Source organism: Elaeis guineensis, chromosome 10, assembly GCF_000442705.2.
Source record: "Elaeis guineensis isolate ETL-2024a chromosome 10, EG11, whole genome shotgun sequence".
Taxonomy (NCBI): domain Eukaryota; kingdom Viridiplantae; phylum Streptophyta; class Magnoliopsida; order Arecales; family Arecaceae; genus Elaeis; species Elaeis guineensis.
In genome coordinates, this window is record NC_026002.2 from 6,286,447 (window position 1) to 6,305,193 (window position 18,747).

The 18,747-nt window shown below is 36.7% G+C and overlaps 1 protein-coding gene across 1 annotated transcript in view; it reads right to left on the bottom strand.

Annotated features, from left to right (window-relative positions):
- LOC105053462 (endoribonuclease Dicer homolog 3a) overlaps window positions 1–16,579 on the bottom strand; it is a 31,002-nt gene extending 14,423 nt beyond the window's left edge. The window contains exons 1-19 of the mRNA XM_010934623.4: window positions 16,320–16,579; window positions 16,022–16,202; window positions 15,764–15,877; window positions 12,493–12,627; window positions 12,332–12,401; window positions 11,286–11,350; window positions 11,020–11,151; window positions 10,758–10,910; window positions 10,043–10,178; window positions 9,194–9,299; window positions 8,920–9,112; window positions 8,682–8,842; window positions 7,504–7,722; window positions 7,123–7,394; window positions 2,867–3,138; window positions 2,242–2,762; window positions 2,042–2,139; window positions 417–628; window positions 116–325 (exon numbers count right to left, since the gene is read on the bottom strand). Of these exons, the coding sequence (XP_010932925.1) occupies window positions 116–325; window positions 417–628; window positions 2,042–2,139; window positions 2,242–2,762; window positions 2,867–3,138; window positions 7,123–7,394; window positions 7,504–7,722; window positions 8,682–8,842; window positions 8,920–9,112; window positions 9,194–9,299; window positions 10,043–10,178; window positions 10,758–10,910; window positions 11,020–11,151; window positions 11,286–11,350; window positions 12,332–12,401; window positions 12,493–12,627; window positions 15,764–15,877; window positions 16,022–16,202; window positions 16,320–16,438 (3,369 nt within the window). The 5' untranslated portion in view covers window positions 16,439–16,579. The remainder of the gene's footprint in view (window positions 1–115; window positions 326–416; window positions 629–2,041; window positions 2,140–2,241; window positions 2,763–2,866; window positions 3,139–7,122; window positions 7,395–7,503; window positions 7,723–8,681; window positions 8,843–8,919; window positions 9,113–9,193; window positions 9,300–10,042; window positions 10,179–10,757; window positions 10,911–11,019; window positions 11,152–11,285; window positions 11,351–12,331; window positions 12,402–12,492; window positions 12,628–15,763; window positions 15,878–16,021; window positions 16,203–16,319) is intronic.
- Window positions 16,580–18,747: the final 2,168 nt, after the last annotated feature.

Sequence of the window (18,747 nt, forward strand, 5' to 3'; positions counted from 1 at the left end):
TTTTGAAACAGAAATAAAATTTTTTATGCCACAAATGCATGTATTCTCAAATCTGCACAAACCTTCTACTAATCTTCTCTGAAACACATCCAAATACATGGAAATGATAAATTACCTGTATGTTGCATTTAGTTCCCAGTCTATGAAGCATAGCATTACAGACTAATTGTTGCCTGCAGGAAGATAATTGTCCCTCATGCTTCTTAGGAAATTTCATAAAGAGACAGCTGCTTACTGCATACTTTAATACAGAGTCTCCTAATAGTTCAAGACGCTCCAAGGAGAAGTCCTCACAACATCTTACTGTGGTAATTGCTTCCAATATCTAAGAAAAACAAAATTTTCATGATGATGAATTAACAGCACTAATATAATAGTATCGAGCACAGCATTACTTCAAGTGACAAATAACATACCAGGATACTTGATATACAAGTATTGCTGGGATAGAAAGCAATCTCCTTCCTTAGCTGGCTGGTTAACATAATGGATTCCATTCGGTGCATCAAGGAAGGCAACAAGTAAAATGATTTTAAGACATTTATTGGTACATCAATGTGAACTAAAAGCTCAGGAGGCATATGAACATGATTTTGTGACTTGTCTGATTTTTTTGATGCCACATTACCTGCAACAAAGTTATGTACATTAGGTGGTAAAGCAAGGAATGTCATATAGCAATGTGAATTCTGCTTTGCCACTAATACACATATGGTCCTCTACTTGTAAGAGACAATGTGTGGCTGAAGCTTGTATCATCTCAAATTAAAACAATAAAAGGATCGAGCAGATAAGTAGATAGAGGACATTTGGAAGAATTAATGTTGGTTCCACTTTGTCACCCCATAATTCAAAACTTGAAGCTTAAGTGATTCACCAATGTGTAATAACCCTATACAAATCTCAATAGTGCCCCATTTTAACATTAGAATTTGTACAAGAATAACAGAATGTTTAGACACAGAAATACACCAATGTAGCACCATCTATAGCAATCTATAATTGCATTCTAGACAGCCACTCCATCAATCTCATGGCAGATATGTGAAAAAGAGTAGTCTATCATGCCACCGATAAAGAAGGCATTATGACTAGCAATAATCATGTTGGACAGAGAGTCTAAAGAAAGCATCATAACGACATTCTCAGCAAGGCCATCATTAAATATGTGCAACAACATATCTCATATGAGAAACCAACAACCTGTTTGAGCCACTTAGTAGCTCAAAGCCAGCAAATACTCTTCAAAAAGTGTATTAGCCACATAACAGTGAAAAGAACGTGTTTTGCATCCAATTGATAAAGAGATCAGGATTAAATTTGCCACCATAATAACAAAACACAAGCAAATTGATCATAATTACAAGGGCAAATATCCAACCCAACCTACAAAAAGCTTGGACCACTCATGAGGTCCATGAAGCTTCATGATGGTCTTGGGTGATGAGTTGAAGACATGTCATGAAACATGAGCAAGTGTTGGTATGATTTGGATTTTCATTAAGGTGAGAACAATCCAAATAAAAAACAAACCACAATAAGGCTGGAATGCTAACGCTACACAACAGTGTGCGTTAAGACAAATACAACACATGCAGGGAAGACATACTGAAGATGCTTATGTTGTTGTGTAAGTAAAATAGAATAAGCTACATATCATTTTTCCCAAGATAAACACTAGACTCCACATGTGTAGTTGCAGGTGTGAAATGATGGATGTTGCAACATGGAAAGGAAAAAGTTGCCATAACCTTTGAAACCAAAGCTAGAACCCAAAAGGTTGGATGCTCTGCACTTTGAAACCTATATATCAGAATTTCAATGCCATTAACACTAGCTTAAAAGAGGATATACATAAATAGCCTACTACTCATACCAGTACTTTTACCTGACCTCTTTGTCGATATAATCAATGTCGTTACAGAGTAACAACAATGTATCAAAATTATTTAAGCAAAGATGAGACATTTTTTCGGATATCAAACATTGCAAAAATAAGTTAACCAAAGGATGGGATGATTCTGAAAATAGAATAACTAACCTTCATGCTTAGACTTTGAAGATAGAAGGTTGTGTGGGTTGTGGCTGTGCTTTAGCAACAATAATGGCTGCCGTGGATGTTGAAGCGCAATACCATACCTGTACAGTCAGTATAATTAGTTCACTTGAAATGCAAAAAAGCGATCATCTGGCAGTGTATAATACATAACATGACAAATGTTGATTGGTCAAGTAACCTACTTCTTATTAAAGTATTCTGAAAATGTACGAAATTCTAATGGTGATTTGTCACTGTTCCCACCAAATGGACTATCAGCAGAAGAACCAATTACCACATCAAGAACAGAATATATCTTTCCTGTATGGATTGCAATCACTATCATATCTTTAAAACTCTTAAGGTTTTCAGCCTTATTAGCCAATTGAATCATATCTGATTCACAGCATTCAGTCTCAGAAGAACCAGAGCAACAACTGCCAGATGGACCACTTTCAGCCACAGGTGTACAAATTTTTCTCATAAATCTTACAACTGAAGCACTTGCGCTGATTCCCTTCCAATTGATGCTTATAACTTCACGATCTTGATAACATGAAGTTTCCAATGGAAGAAGCAAATACATGCACTGAGTGCTCCATAATGATTCGTTATCTTCCTTTAGTAAGAATTCCCTGGGTTTACCAGATGACTTAGATCCCAAAAATAGCCTGCCAAATAATCCATTGAAGAAAATCTCTTGGAACAGTTTTGCGTCTTCCACCTGGTATAAAAGAGGAAGAGGCAATTAGGTCAAGTAACAAGATAACATAGAGGAAAACAACTCATAAAATGAAATGAATCAAATCCATTTAGAAATAGAAAGACCTGCTCTATATCCAACTGAATAGGCCCGCATGGAGAAACAGAGGCTTTGACAATCTTATCAACCAAGTAAAGATCCATTTCCACAGAAGCAACATCTTCATCCAGTATTGCATCAAAAAGCAGAACAAAATCACAGTAATTCTGGCCAACCTGATCACATGTAAAGTTTAACTTATATCCCTGCAAAGTTACATCAGCTTTTTTGTGTGCCCAAGTTCCAGACGTAGCACAAACAGTGGTTGTCCCATGTAGCTCTTTCCTTTTTGTTGTTCCTTCAAACAAATCGGGAAGGAGATCACTATATTAAACATTTACAACAAGTCAAAGATAATAAGCATCATTAAAACACTTGAACAAGCCTTATATCGTACAAATTGTTGCTGGTAGGTGCACTCCAAATATTTTAGAGAAAACATAAAAAATGACTGGCTGATCTCTGCAGAGATCAAGTTCCACTCTTTCCTACACCGGTCGTTCAGGATACCAATTTATTATTTTCTCTTTGATCTATTCCTGACATTACATTGTTTGCCTTGTAATTTTTTTCAAATTAAAATACTCTCTCATCAGTTAACACAAGAAAAGGACATCCAGATCTGTGGTTAGACCAAATTTTGACCAACTCATAAAACAAGAAGTAGAACATGAGTTTACAAGATATTGCACAAATAAATAAAATATATAATTGGCACAATAATGATGACGCCTTTTTAACATTCTCTAAAAGATCCAATTATTACATACAAATTTTTGAATTCATCATGAAACCAAAGTTCTTTCACTCGAAATGTTTCAGTTCAAGTTTCGGGCATAACTTCAAAGTTCATACTTCTACATGTGAGTCAAATAATTTCACTCAAATAAACCTCATTTTTGAATATAAAGAAACCGCAAAAGGGGCAATGATGCATCCAGAAATCAACGTACATAGAAGAAAGTAAAATCAATCTCAGAACAATGCTAACTTGACATCGTCATAATAGGGTTGACATAATTTGGTTGAGTTCTATATAATCCATATAGGTTAAACCATTTGATGCTTCATCAAATCCTGCCACCATTATGGTGAACAGTGTAAACATATTGTGTGTTTTGTGAACTAAACCACTGATTGCAAAAAAGAAAAAAAAGGGTCAGCTTTCCATACGATAATAAATAGGATGAACATGTTGGTTATTACTGTTAAAAGTATTATTGGATCACTGGTTCAGTATCATTTGACTAGCGGCTGAAGGACATGAACTCTAAATCCGGCAGACCAGTTACATCCAATATATGAAAACAATACCATTTTTTCTACCATTGTTACCCTTCATCTACAGAGTACCCATGTTAGACTGTATTTCCATATGAAACAGAGATGTACCTAAAATGATTAGCATAGAATCAATGACTGAGACAAAAGATCAAGAACTGTTGTTCAACACTTGATTTAAAATGCTTAGGTTGGTATCCGCAGGCATAGAACATAACTTCATTAGCACACATACCGTTTGTTTGGACCTTATTTATGGAGATGCTGACAAATGCCTAAATTGTTCCGCAAACCAATACTTTCTCCTTTTCTTTTCCTTGTTTTTTTCATGAGAAAGAATGGGAAAGTCCCCCATTTCAAATATACGCAATTCTACCCAATATTTTAAAGTGTGAAGAAGTTCAAGATTATATGCAGCATAACTCAAATATAATATAACAAAGACTATTAAAGGGTAAGAAGCCTCATCCAATTAATTGAGATCCTCGCATCTGAAAGACCTTGAACAGAACCAAAGAATGTCTAACCTAATTGATAGTTTACTGAATGCAGAAATGCTAGCAAATGCATAATCAAATCTAAATGTTGCACCAAACTACACTCAATCAAATAATAAATTGAGAAATTCTCATATGTGCCTCACTAACTGCCCAAACCTATGGTAATGAAAACAACTAGGTCGATAACAATATCTCCTATTATCATTAAGAGTAGTAAATACAAAAAAAAAAAAAAATCTGAGGTTTACGTTTATTACACTTACACCCAATATTTTGTAAAACCCACACTTGCACCCACTGCAATTAACGGCGTTAGCAAAACCGTTTATCTAATATAAAAGGTCAAAATTACCCTCCATATAGATAAATACCATCAGGTGCTGACCTCTGTGGCAATCCCTGGCCATGAACATTGTTTCCGATGAGCTCCCATCTCTCAACGAGACCCCACCACCGCCCTCCATTCTCTTCAAATCCAAGAAGCCATCTCCTTCCCTGATCAAGTCATCCTTTTCCTCAAATCTCCCTCTTCCTCCTGGAGGACCCCAATGGCAGCCTCATCATCCTCTCCTCCAACTATGGCTGAAATCAGATCAGATACGGATACGGATACGGATCGGATACTAACATATTCTAATCCATATTTGTTTTTTCTGATGAATACAAATACGGATATGGATATTATTCGGATGCAAAATCTATATCCATATTTGTTTTAAATAGATACGGATATAATTCGGATACTAGAAGTACAGATATAATTACAGATATAACTTAGATAATTAAACTCTATGACTACAAAATCAAAGATATTACTAAATAGATGATAAATCAGATTAATAACATATTTATATTGTTGTATTTTTTCCTAAAAAATAGTAAGTACTATATAAAATTATATAGGATTACATGTCGATTCGGATATTTGGATACAGATTGGATAATTGTCTATCTATATCGATATCCATTTTTCTTTGACGGATATGGATATGGATATTAGTCGGATCCTTAAATTTCTATCTATATCCGGATTGATTCACATACGAAAACGGATCCGGACAAATAATATCCATACTACTTTCACCCCTACCTTCAACCTCTCCCTCCCCTCCTTTGTCGCCTCCCTCCTCCTCCACCACCCCTCTCAAGGTTCCCTCCAAATACTCTCCACCTCGGACTCCTAAAAATCCACCATTGTTCAACCCCTCCGCCGCCTCCATCACACTGATTCCATCCCCAACCCTAACCCTAATTTTGACCCTCCTCTCCCCTTCGACATTCCTGGAGACCTCCCATCCCATCCCCGCATAGCCCTCAACTCCTCCAGCGCCGCCATTTTCATCACCCCTCGCATCCTCATCGCCGACCTCCTCGCCTCCCGCATGCCCTCCTCCACTGTCGCCGGCCTTCTCGTCCTCAACACCCTCCCCCCCTGCCACCTCCATCGAGGCCTTCATCGCCCGCATACTCCGCATCTTCTCCTGCTTCACCCTCATCCGTGCCTTCTTCAACTACCCCCATGCCAAGGTCACCGGCTTCACCAAGGCCGAGTGCTTCCTCAAGCTCCTCTTCATTCGCCACCTCCATCTCTAGCCACATTTCCATGTCTAAGTCTTCGCCGACCTCGAGTGCTACCCACCAAAGGTCATTGATGTAAGGGGGTTCCAATGACCCTATCATGAAAGGGGTCTAAACCACCATGCTCAAGGCAATGGACGCTTGAAGGGGTGTGGACTCCTCTGTGACAACAGAGCCCATCTAAAACACCCACAAGGTTGTCCACAAAATAGAAAGAGAAGTGCAACAATCTTTCAAGTTGGGAGATAATACAGAGACATAAGAATGCGGAATCTAAGGTATGAGCCTCTTGCAACCTGTTGTGAACATGTGAACATGGGGACATGTGACTGAAGTTTCAATGATCATCTTACAAAGCCCTTCTAAACTATCGTTCGGCTTGAGGTATTGAAAGATGAGGCAGAGGAGGTCCAAAACAACCCCTTCAAATTGTTCCACAAAGCAGTGTGCCCAAAGTCAGATTTCCTAAATCAGAGATTCTCCCACATCTCAAGTTGTTAAATAGGGGAGGCAACGTACCTGAAAGCCAGGCAGTTTGGATTTTTCCTCACTTGTTCTTCCATGCATGGAGTAGGTTGAGTGTGCCTAGCAACAAAGGTGGAGATCATGTGGCCAATAGAGCTCCTCATGCTCTCCACCAATGACCCGCGAATGACTCTCATCCTCCCTCTCTTCTTGTCATCTAAGAGCAATTCTAATCACTTTGCAATTTTTTCTTACATGGCAATTGGGTCCCATTTAAGGTTAACAGTTTGACTAACAAAGCATTAAAGTTATGAATTAAAGTGTTGGATAAAAATAAACCTCAAGGGGATAAGCGAAGGTTTGCCAAACTATTGGGTGTAAATGTAATTTACCGCTGATCTTAGGGTTTCTTTTGTAATTTACTCTATCACTAAAATGCATCACAAAATATTCCTTACCAGCCCCTGCAGCAATTTCCTTTTCCTCAATTTTTTCATTGTGTGCAATTTCCAAAGGCTCTTCAACAAAAGGGAGAAGACGGTCATTAAGTGCTCCCAATTGATGCAGCTTTTTACAAGCATCCATGCATACCAACTGCTTTGACAGGTGAGAATTTCGATGAACCGGGCCCACCAATGTCTGAAATGCAGCATTGGGAGGTAAAGTCAATGTGCACTGATAGGACCCACCATACAGGGTGAATTCGAAAACCGGTTTTGGAGTGAAATACCTGCAAGAGAACATTTATACCAACAAAAGCCTAGCATGACCAAAAATAAAAAGAAAAGAAAAAAAGCTTAAAGGTGATTGCCAAGGTTATTGAGAAAGAAATATCATACTTATCTCGAGGGAGCTTTTCACAATATTTGTAGACAAGACTAACACTGGAGTCTGCTGTTACTCTGGCACCAGTTGTCTCTACATAATATGCATCTATCTCCTCACTGCAAGATGGTTTCGAGATAAGGGCATGAGGATCCCTATTTAAAGCAGCATCCATCATAGAGTGCTTGCTTCTAATGATATCAAATAATAGATTTCTCTGTTGGATGTTTCCCCTGCAAATAAATACTTATCAGAACACATTTTAGCAGCAATCTACCAAAACAAATTTATGAAAAAATAAAACTCTAATCATAGGCATTGCACAAAGAATGAAAACAATAATAAAATATCAAACAAAGGAAAATATTTCAAGAGTTGCCTGGTAGTCTTATTGGAGTAAAAAAAAATTGCCTGGCAGTCATGGTGGACTTACAAAGTTGACAGGACAACAACTCAATGAAAGCAGCAAAAAAGCACAAGTATCAATCTCATTTTAAAGGGGCGAGAATCAATCACTAAGAAACTTAAAGGCAATCCATACTCTTGCTTGCATTGTCCAAGAAAATTGTCTAAGATGTTGCTATCACACTTATGACGTTCGAGGGCACTGGAATTTGTGAGCAATATCAATCAGTTCTACTAAGACTTTCAAAAATGTCTTAGACTAAGAACTTATCTTGTGAATTTTTGATCTTGAGATACTGGCAGTCTTCCTACTAATTTTCACCTTTATTCAAGAATGTGAAAACTCCAAAAGGGTCATCCAGTCTTAAGAATTGTGTTCGAAAGAATAGTTGAATACATCGACACATGAAATCATAAATGCAACCCCATTGTTGGAGGTTTATATGGACCCCCAGTTAGCATAGATATACGTTTCCATTTTTTATTCTTGTAGAGTTCCTTCTAGATTGTAAATCTCCACATTTTTCTTTTACATCAAAATTCTTTAATGATAACTAGGCAGCAAGTTAAGAAACAGAAATACAACTGAATGTGGCACTGAGAATCTGCAAGTTTACCAATTGAAGGGCAAAAAATAGTACAATAAAACAAATGAGGCTTAAACTAATTATAGAAAAATAGTAAGATTTATACATGCAAACACTGTATAAGAAATAGAAGCTGGTTCGCTTAAAATTGAAAAATAAAAGAATAACAATAATGGTGATGATAAGCAGCATCCTTATACCGTTCAAGCATGATGACATAAAGAGAACCAGCTTGTCGAGCTCGTCCATGTGACTGGACATAACTACGAACTGTTTTTGGCAAGTCGAAACGTATCACACATGAACAATCTGGTATATCGATACCCTCTTCAGCCACATCAGTAGTAAACAATATATTTACCTGCATAATAGAATATTTCCCTTCACTATTCAAAATATAGTTTGGAACTTCAAATAATGAATATATACTCAGGATACCTTGCCAGAACGAAATAAATGCAGAGTCTCCTTTTGCATTTTTGGGGTCAGTGCATCCACTGAAGCACTCCCTCCAGTCAAATAAGAAACTGTGAAATGTGACAAATAACTTATTTTCTTCATCAACTGCTCTACTACTTTAGCGGTAATAATTCTATCCACAAAAATGAGGCAGAGTACATGATTTGATGCCCTGCAGCCAAATTAAATAGCTTAATGCAAAAGAGGAGAAGGATATGTGAATGCAAATACATGGACTAGCAGAATAGCTTACCAAAAAGATTTAAAAAATTGCATTAATTCATACAATTTTGGAGAGATATAACCCAAGTGCATTGCTTCTAAACATCCACAGTCAGTCTTTAGTAGCATCTCATATCCTGAAAATGATTGTCAGAAGTGTAATCATCAGTCTAAACCCAAATCATGATTACAAAAAAAAATAACAATAATAAAGGGCATGCTTTGACCCATTCACCTTTGTTTATCAGATCATATTGAAGTTACATACTCCACCATTTCAAGTAAACATATTCAGGCTTGGCTAACATAACAAAACCAAATAGAAGGAAGCAGCAAAACACATGCAATCTGCTGATGGCACAGGAGAGAAAGGTCTAGTATGGCCACCATCATTTGATAAAATGAGATGCATCATAAGTAGGGAAATTGCACCAAGAACAGTAATTTGTTTTTAAATTATTTCAGCAACTTCACTGGAATTTTCATAAATTAAAATCAATATCTATACAAAAAAATTCTGATATTTTTTTGGAAAAATGGGCATTGTAGAACATACTGCCATGATCTCTGCTCCATTTGCTTTCATTAAACTTGTCTATCAGCACAGCTAGACATAAAATATATCATGGACCATGGGTGGGTAAAGAAAGTAGTGCTATATATGTGATATAGTAAATTGAGCTACTGCCTACCTTGTGAATGGCATGCATTATCACACAATTTCCTGGCATATAATGGCCAAAGTCAACAAACAGCATAAAAGCAGGAAGCAAAATCACAGACATCCAAAGTATATGTAGATATTAATTCAAAAAAGATATTGTAAATATAAATCGAATATAAATAATCATATAAATAGTTAAGCACCCAATCATCATACCATCTATCATCCGTTTTTCAATTGCATGTGATACTTCCTCAAGAAAGGCACTATACTGAACCACATTTTCCATAGGGAGATCACACCCCTCTGCAGCATATGGAAGATGAACAGCTTCCATACAGATTCTAGTAGCCTGTTATAAATGAAATGGTAAAGTAAGAGAAAAGTAACAGAGGGAAGAAATGAACTATCAGTAAATACTGTTTACTCAACAAGGCTGAGGTCATGTTTGGTGTCATTTCTAGTTTTTAAAAAGTCATTCTCAGATATCAGTTTCATTTAAGTTCCTTTAAAAAAATAAATAAATAAATAAATAAAGGGTACTTTTTGATACATTTGGTATTTGGTAATGTCATAGGATACAACTTTTTCTTTGGATGGGCTTACCATATTCTCCTAAAAGTACACTTTTGACGTCTGCTGCTCGCAGAAGCACCCAGATTATGTTGCTAAATCCTTGTTTTTTCAAAACAGTAGCTTTTGTGCTTTAAGAGTTACAAAAGGACTTTGTTAAGCAATACCAAGCATGCCCTTACGACTTAGGTCTGCCAGTTGGCACCCCTTTCCTCGGAGCACGCTTCAGGGCAAGCCTCCAGGTTCAAAACTGGATGGTGAAATTCCCACCCCATTGCTCAAAAAGGAAACAAAGGGGAACAGAAACGAAAATTACTGTATTGAATACATTAACAACCAAATATGGCTATTGTAATACCTCAATGGCACAGATTAGACCATGGTCATCTAAACAAAAGCAGATCTTTTCATGCCAATTGGACAGTCGCTGTCTTGATGCTTTAATTCTTTCGGCAGCATCTCTGTGCAAATAAACTGCGGAGTTCTGCAACTGGGCGACTGACGCATCATACTACATCAACAAAAAAAATCATGTCAAATGATCATACTTATTAGATAAAATCTGACAACAAAATGAGAAAAGAAAAAATACGCAAGACAGAAAACAGAGATGCAAATACCTTAGCCCACAATATTTTCAACTCACTTTTCAGATCTTCATGAAGGAAAAGCTTTGGATTATAGTACATTTTAACTTCTTTAGCTGCAGGAACATAAAATTCCATCTCACTTCTGTCTGCCACGGTATACATCTATGAAGAAAAAAAAGATAAAAAATGATGATCACCACACCGGACATGCAAAGCACATGAATCCTTAAGCATAAAGAAAAGATAATTTCACTCAAAAAACAGTAATAAAGAATGCATAGAAACCATGTTTTCACCTTAGCATCCAAAATGCTTTCAAGTTCAGACAACTGATCTTCACAATCCGTAACTGATGACCCCCCTGATGTGAAGATACATACAAAAAAGAAGACAAATGAATCCCTCTAGAATGAATACATACATATAATAACGAACAATAACAATCCCTCCAGACTCTCGGCATCAACCATCTAGATCCATCTTTTTATCTACAACATTAGTTCAAAGTTAGCATCTTGATAATATGGTCATTTTATTCCGTCCTTAACTTTGATGTTGTATATAGCAATACATAACAGAATCTTTTAACTCAATAAACAACAAAATATGCAAGATAATCAAAAGAAAAGAACGCTACTAGGAAAAAGAAATAGGTGCAAAAAGAAATAATAGCGACAGACATGATTCTCCAAGATGCCTGCTTCCAGGTGTGATTCCATATAGGAGTGTTCCAAATTCACAATGGTTCATGTGCAATCAAACTTTACAATACACTTATGCGCAGATACATAATTTCATATACAAAATAGAGAAAGAAATATATGCATGCTGGTCAAGAGTTGATGCCCCTGAAATGCAAGGATGAAGACAGCCCAGGTTGGAGGCAATGCAGATTGCAGATTCTAAATTTTATCAGATGTGATAAAGGGTAGGATACAATGTTTCCCTAGTTAAAAAGGGGGAAAAAATTCATGTTTCCTTTTGCGAACATCAGCTTCTATAAGTCATTGGCCACATGCAAAAAGTATAGTGACATTTTAAAGAAAACTAATAAATATACATCTAATATCAAGGTTTTAAATCCCGTGGAACAGGGTTGTCCCAATTTTCTCATGAAATGGGGCGCATCGTTGTCCCGCCCCATCCCGACACTTGGAATAGGAGATGTCCCAAGATGCGACGGTCCTATCCTGATACATGGGATGGTATCCCATCCCAATGTCTCACAGGATGTCCCACCAGCACCTGAATCCATGTCTAATATGTCAAAATTTTGCCAGGCAAAGAAGCAAGACAAAGTAGAGAAACCTAAATGCAACTAATATTTAGTAAATCTACTCACCTTTTTTTGCAATTGGTGAAGCAGTCATTCCAAAAACACTTACTCTAAGCACAGATTTATGATAAAATTCCTATATCAAAGAAAAATTATCAAATTCTGTTAGTATCAAATCGAGAGAAAAAAATCATAACAATATAACTTCAAGATTTTTTTAGCAATACCTTCATTATTCTTGTATAAGGATGGTTACCAGTGGCATGATGGCACTCGTCAAATATCAATAAGCGTACTATATCCAATGTCAGGAAACCTTTCCTTAAAGCATCTAACAATATTTTGGGTGTCATAACCATAACCTGTCCATCACAACTCATCAATGAAAAGAACAAAAGAAATTCATGTGAAAGTGGGACTTAAAGGAAATATGACCTAGACAAACATGCATCTTCAATCAATTCTCAAACCAATAAATACCTAAAAATCATTTTTAATAAACCATAAAATGAAGGGAAATATAGAATCATGGATTTATATTGAAGATTAAGAAAGGCATGGAATACTTATTGCGAAACATTTAAAAGCAAAAATATTTTTCTGCCAAATAAAAAATCAAAGCGTCATATATAAAGCACTATATATAAGCATATGCATATTCATGGCAACGTATAAGATGTCTCTATGCCTAGCAATCCATTCCTTGCATCTCAACACATGCCATAAGCCACGAGACTGCTGAAAGATAGCAAAAATCTGTGTATAATATGGTGAAGTCAAGTAGCAATTACGTGAAAGTAGGTTACGATAACAGCAAAACTAAAGACTGACACACCGTCTGTGACTGACAATCCAGATTAACATGAAGACATGTGTCTCAGTATAAGCAGCAGTTAAGATAACAAAAAGTGATGTCTCAAGCTGGACCGTATGCCACAGGGCATGTACCAGACAGTACTGAAACCATATTCTTTTAATCAACATAGTGTCTTGTAAACCAATATAAAGCATATATTGACACGAATCATTGATCACTAATCTTCTACATTAAAATTTATTATTAAATGAATAATCAAAATTTAATTTTTTGTAACCAATGTCTGACATAACAGTATTTTATGTTTTACATTTAAGTCAATGTCGACAATCACCCTAGAGAATATGGAAGTGATGCCATGACCTAGAAGAATTACCACAAGCATTACCGTAGTATTGAGTGATATGACATCGTATAACCATTATAAAACCAATCTGTACATGCATGTGCTATTATTATTTTTCTTTATTTTGAATATCCATTTTATATTGTGCTTCATCCTCAGCAATGCATTTTTGGCAAGACTCTAAAATTTAGGATACCTGCGTATCTAATGTGACCAAAGGAAAAATGGGGCAAATACATGCATGAGTATGCATGTGTGCTGGCACATAAATTATTGCTTTATCCATACACATATATATTTCCAAGTATACATATATATGTTGGAAACATTTATTTCCTTTTGTAAAAGATTTGAATCTATAAATGGAGGTCTAATTATCTCCCTTTTGAAAAGATAAAAATTTTGAAATCCCTTTCCTAGTACTCCCAAATTGCATACTTAAATGGAAGTATGCTTGCATTGATGTCAGGTTCTTCCAAGCCCAAGTTGGCCTTTAGCGAAGGTGGGTTCTGCTCAGCCGGTCATGCCATGCACAAGGCAAGGCGAGGCATGGCATGCAAGTAAGTAGCTGTGGCATGGCCCTATATGACACATACGCACACAGGGCTAGCATGTTTTGCCACAAGCCCCACCCAATTTAAATTTTAATTTGCATTCGAAAATTTGATTTAAATCTGTAACATAAGCATTATGGATCAACTTTTACTTCGTATATGACATTGGAATCATAATGTAAGCATTAAGCTAGCTTTGAATTTGAAATTTAGAAAGGCAGACTCTTGGAAAGATTTAAATTGGAATCAAAATGTACATTATGACACTGGAGTCATAACGTACGCACACAAGGCTAGCATGTTTTGCCACATGCCCACCCAATTTAAATTTTTATTTACATTCAAAATTTGATTTCAATTCGTAATGTAAGCATTATGGATCAAGTTTTACTTTGTAAATGACATTGGAATCATAATGTAAGCATTAAACTAGATTTGAATTTGAATTTGAATTTGAAAATTAGAAAGGCTGACTCTTGGCTAACCTTTGCACCATACATATACATTACAGATCATAACACGCACATGCTATCAGGCCATTGTGAGGCATATTGGCTAGCAGGCCATTAAGGCCTTCATTGAGAGTCATCGAGGCTTTTATGGACCCTCTCCGGCAATTAGCTAGACTGTACCTATAAAAAGGCTCCAAGTCTTGGATCTTGAGTACAACAACAAAATTCTGATTCAGACCCTTTGCTATTACTCCGAGAGAGCCCCATTAGCCTTCTTGTCCCTTCTATTATCCACTAAATTTCTTTTATATTTTCCAATTTTCATGTCATTTTCTTTGGGCAATCGAAGGAGAGGCAATTGTGCGATCGTGCTCGTGATAGAAGGCTTCAGGCTAAGCCAGGTTTGCTGTAAATTATAGAAATTCATAGACCTGCAGGAGGGGCCAAAGTTCATTTTAGGGCACTATCTTCACATGCCTTGATCTAGACATGCCTTCATTTCGATTGATTTTTGATAGTTGTCTTATTATTAATTTTTGAAATTATTATTTTTTGACAATTTCTAGGAGCCACACCACTAACAATAAATTCATTCATGAATTTTTGTATGCATATGCATGCACTAATGTCCATGTGAAAGCATGTGTGAATATTCACATGTAGAAATCCAAGTATAAATACAGTTCAAGAGAATAGCTTGACCAAAATTCATCTACTCCATTGACTTATAAAGGTATCATGGTAAATCAGTTAGCTATTATAATATACAGGATCCAAAGACCAATCTAAAGATGATAGGATTTCCATTTTCTCTAATTCCTCAATCTTCTGTCTCCTCAGGTTGGTTATATCAACATCAGCAAGCTATTTTGAACTCAGAAATATGATGGTCTGGTGATACTGTAACGAGTTTTACATTTGAACTGTATGATAGAGCAAAAACTATCATACCAAAGTGGTAAACTCCACCAAAGAGACATAAATCCCCATGCTCCACATTACAAAAAATTACACAAATTCCTGTGAAACACGAGCACAGCCAGTGATGCTACAGGTTGCTAGTGAATGATCACAAAGACAGCAGAACAATAAATTGAATCATAATATGAATATTATATATGGATAGACTGTTAGAAATGGACTAAAACACACTTTCACCCTATTTAACCTTTTTGGGACAATGATCACAGTATCAAATTACAATATAGCATTTTAAAGGGGAAAAGCCAAAGGGAAAAGAAAAACCTTATGGTGCAAATTTTGGCAAAAGCATGCATATTTTATCTCCACTAAAAAACAATTACAATAAAGAGGTGGAAAAATAGTTACTTGATAATTGGAGACTTCCTTTTCCCAGCACGCAGCAGTCCACTCATCAACTCCCTTCGCACCAAAGTAATGAGTCACTTCAAGATCAGTATGTATCTTTATCACCTCGAATTGCTGCCAACATAGAACAAAAAGAAATCAAACCCAAAGAAGACTTATTGAAAATAAAAATAAATAAATAATAAATAAAAGGAAGAAGTCCAGCACATGGTAATTAAAGGGAAAAGATAAAAAAGGAATTTTGACTTCAAGCTCGACCTGAATGACAAGATGAACAGTAGGTGCAAGAAATATAATGATCTGGCGGTCTCCACTCATCTTAAGCTCCTTCCCGATCTGTTTAATAAGCATGACCGCGATCATCGTCTTTCCTGCACCCGTGTCCAGCACCGCGATCGTGTTCCTCCGCAATGCCACTTCGTAAACAGCCAGTTGATAGCTGAAAACCCCAAGGAAATCAAGAAACACATCAGTGCCTCTTTTTGAAGAAAACAACAAAATTTTGCATCAAGAGAACATCAATGCTGTAGAACGATTTTTTATTATTTCAAGAAACCTTCTTGGCTCGAATTCGTGGCATTCCCTCCTCGGCTTCTTGGCTCCGCCTTGCGAACCTTCACCTTCCGCCGTCCCCGGCGGCCTCTTCAAGGGGTCCACCGCCGCAGGAGGAGCCATCGTCGAGAAGAAACGGCGGCAAGATAGGGAAACCTAGAAAAGAAGAAAAGGAGAAGGACAAGAATTCCCCAAAAGGGTTATGTAGAGCTGTTCAGGGGAGAAGACGAGAGGCGTTGGAAGCACCTGGGGACTGGGGAAGACGCCAAGCGCCCCGATGGCTTATATTCGATCTTTTCCCCTTTTTTCCCTAAAAAAAAAAAAGCGATTTTCTCCTTACGACCCGACGCTCCAAATCAGACTCGGGATGGGACCTTCCAAAGAAGCGGTGGTGGGGCCCACGAGTCCGAGCCGCTCGATGGATCCTATTGGGGTTCGACTTGCTGTTGACGGTTAGGTATTTTATATAGCGATCTTTCCCTTTTGACCTCGACGCTCCAAATCAGAGTCGAGGTGGGTCCTTCCAAAGGAGCGTTGGTGGGGTCCACGAGTATGCACCGCTTGGTTAATCCCATTGGGGTTCGACTTCCCGTTGACGGTAGGATATTTTTAGCGTACTTTGGTCCCCCGCTTTGCGAGCTTCTTCGATGAATATTTTTCACTTAGCGTGTGGCCCACGCAACTGTACTTAGGGCTGAACAAATAATTAAAATATAAAAAAATTTATTAAATTTGATCCAATAAACATCGATTTTGTTTTGTTAAGATTTGATATCTTAAAATTCGATGTCCAGAATAACTAATGGAGTCCAACGAACTTAAAAACAACTCAAAAAAAATTCAGACGGCAAAGATACGCGTGAAAGAATCTCATAGCGGTGGCATAGCGCATGAAACAGCGGAGGCCAGCAGCGGACCGATGGACCCGTGTGGGCGTGTGCGGCCCAATATGCAGGTGGGCTCAACGCATGCACGGGCTGGCACAACACCTATTGCAGTCCACCATAGACCCAGAGATGTTGGGCGGTACATGGAAGCCATGTGGACTGATCGCGTGGTCTAAGAGAGTTTTTGCGCAATCCAAATATTCAGATTACATGTGGTCGCAATCGGACGGTTGGAACTCAATCCGAATGTGATCATGCATGATCTAAGATTGTTTTGCACAATCGAACGGCTCTGGTGCAAGCTAGTCACGATCGAACGATCATGAATGGTTCTAGGATTAATTGGGACTCTATATTCCTACTGTAATAGTATTTTTGAGATTCTTAATTCTATATAGCTCCGATTGACAAGCCATTTGTTGCGTTGAAGAGCTAGTGATGTCTTGGAGGTGCAGAAAGGCTTCAAGAGAAGTTTTAGAGAGCTTTTGTGACGGTTTTGGGACTTTTTATTGAGAGACTCTTGTACAAGAGTTGAGTGGTGAATTTCTCTTGTATTGATTTATTTTATTCTTTCACAGTGAAGCTTGCACGTCCGTGGAAATAGGTTGAGGTGGCTCTATATATTTGTATTATATTTTTTATTTTATTTCTTCTTTCTTTCTGCTACACCGTATAGTACGGATCCTGCACAACATGATTGATTGGAAGATATAAATGAGATGAAATCAGATTGAGATTTGTAAAGAATCAATTATTTACGGATGGATTCGATTTCTATATTTTTAATCCATATGAACCATACCCAATCGATATAATATTTTACAAACTCACTTTTTTTTTAGGATGGCGCCATTTAAAGTTCAATATTTCATTCTAAAAAATACCGCATCATCTATTTAAATTTATAAAAATATTAATATCAAATTATTGATAGAAATATATTATTTTGAGATAATTTTAAAGTCAAAATATTCAGATGTAATTACTTTCAAACAAGTAAATTTTTTTTCTATTTTATTTTATATATATTCAAAAATAAATTTAAAATTTGTGACTTATAAATTTTAGATTTTTTTACATTAAATTGATAAAAAAAAATTAAATAAATTAATATTAAATTTAAAATTAATATTGAATGACACAATTTATTTAAATATGTGATAAATCATTTATTTTAATTTTAAATAATTTATATATAATAAATAATTGACAGTAGATTGAATTTTTTTTTGTCGATATATTTTTTTTTTTTCAATACGATTGTATCTGATCCATGTCGAATCCTAATGGGATTTTTCTGGCGAGCAGCTTTTGTCTTCCTTGAAGGATCTCTGTTAATTAAAAAAGCCTGGAGATACAGGTGAATGGTTTTCCTTTTACGTTGACGTCCCGTTTGACGGTGAGATATTTTGGCTACCTTGCACCCCAAGCTTGCAAGCTCCTGTTATGCTGTTCTTCATTGAGCAGTTTCACTTAACGTGTGCCCCACCATGAATGGCAACCGTGCAGATTTTCCTTGGCGAGCGGCTTTTGCCTTCGTTGAAG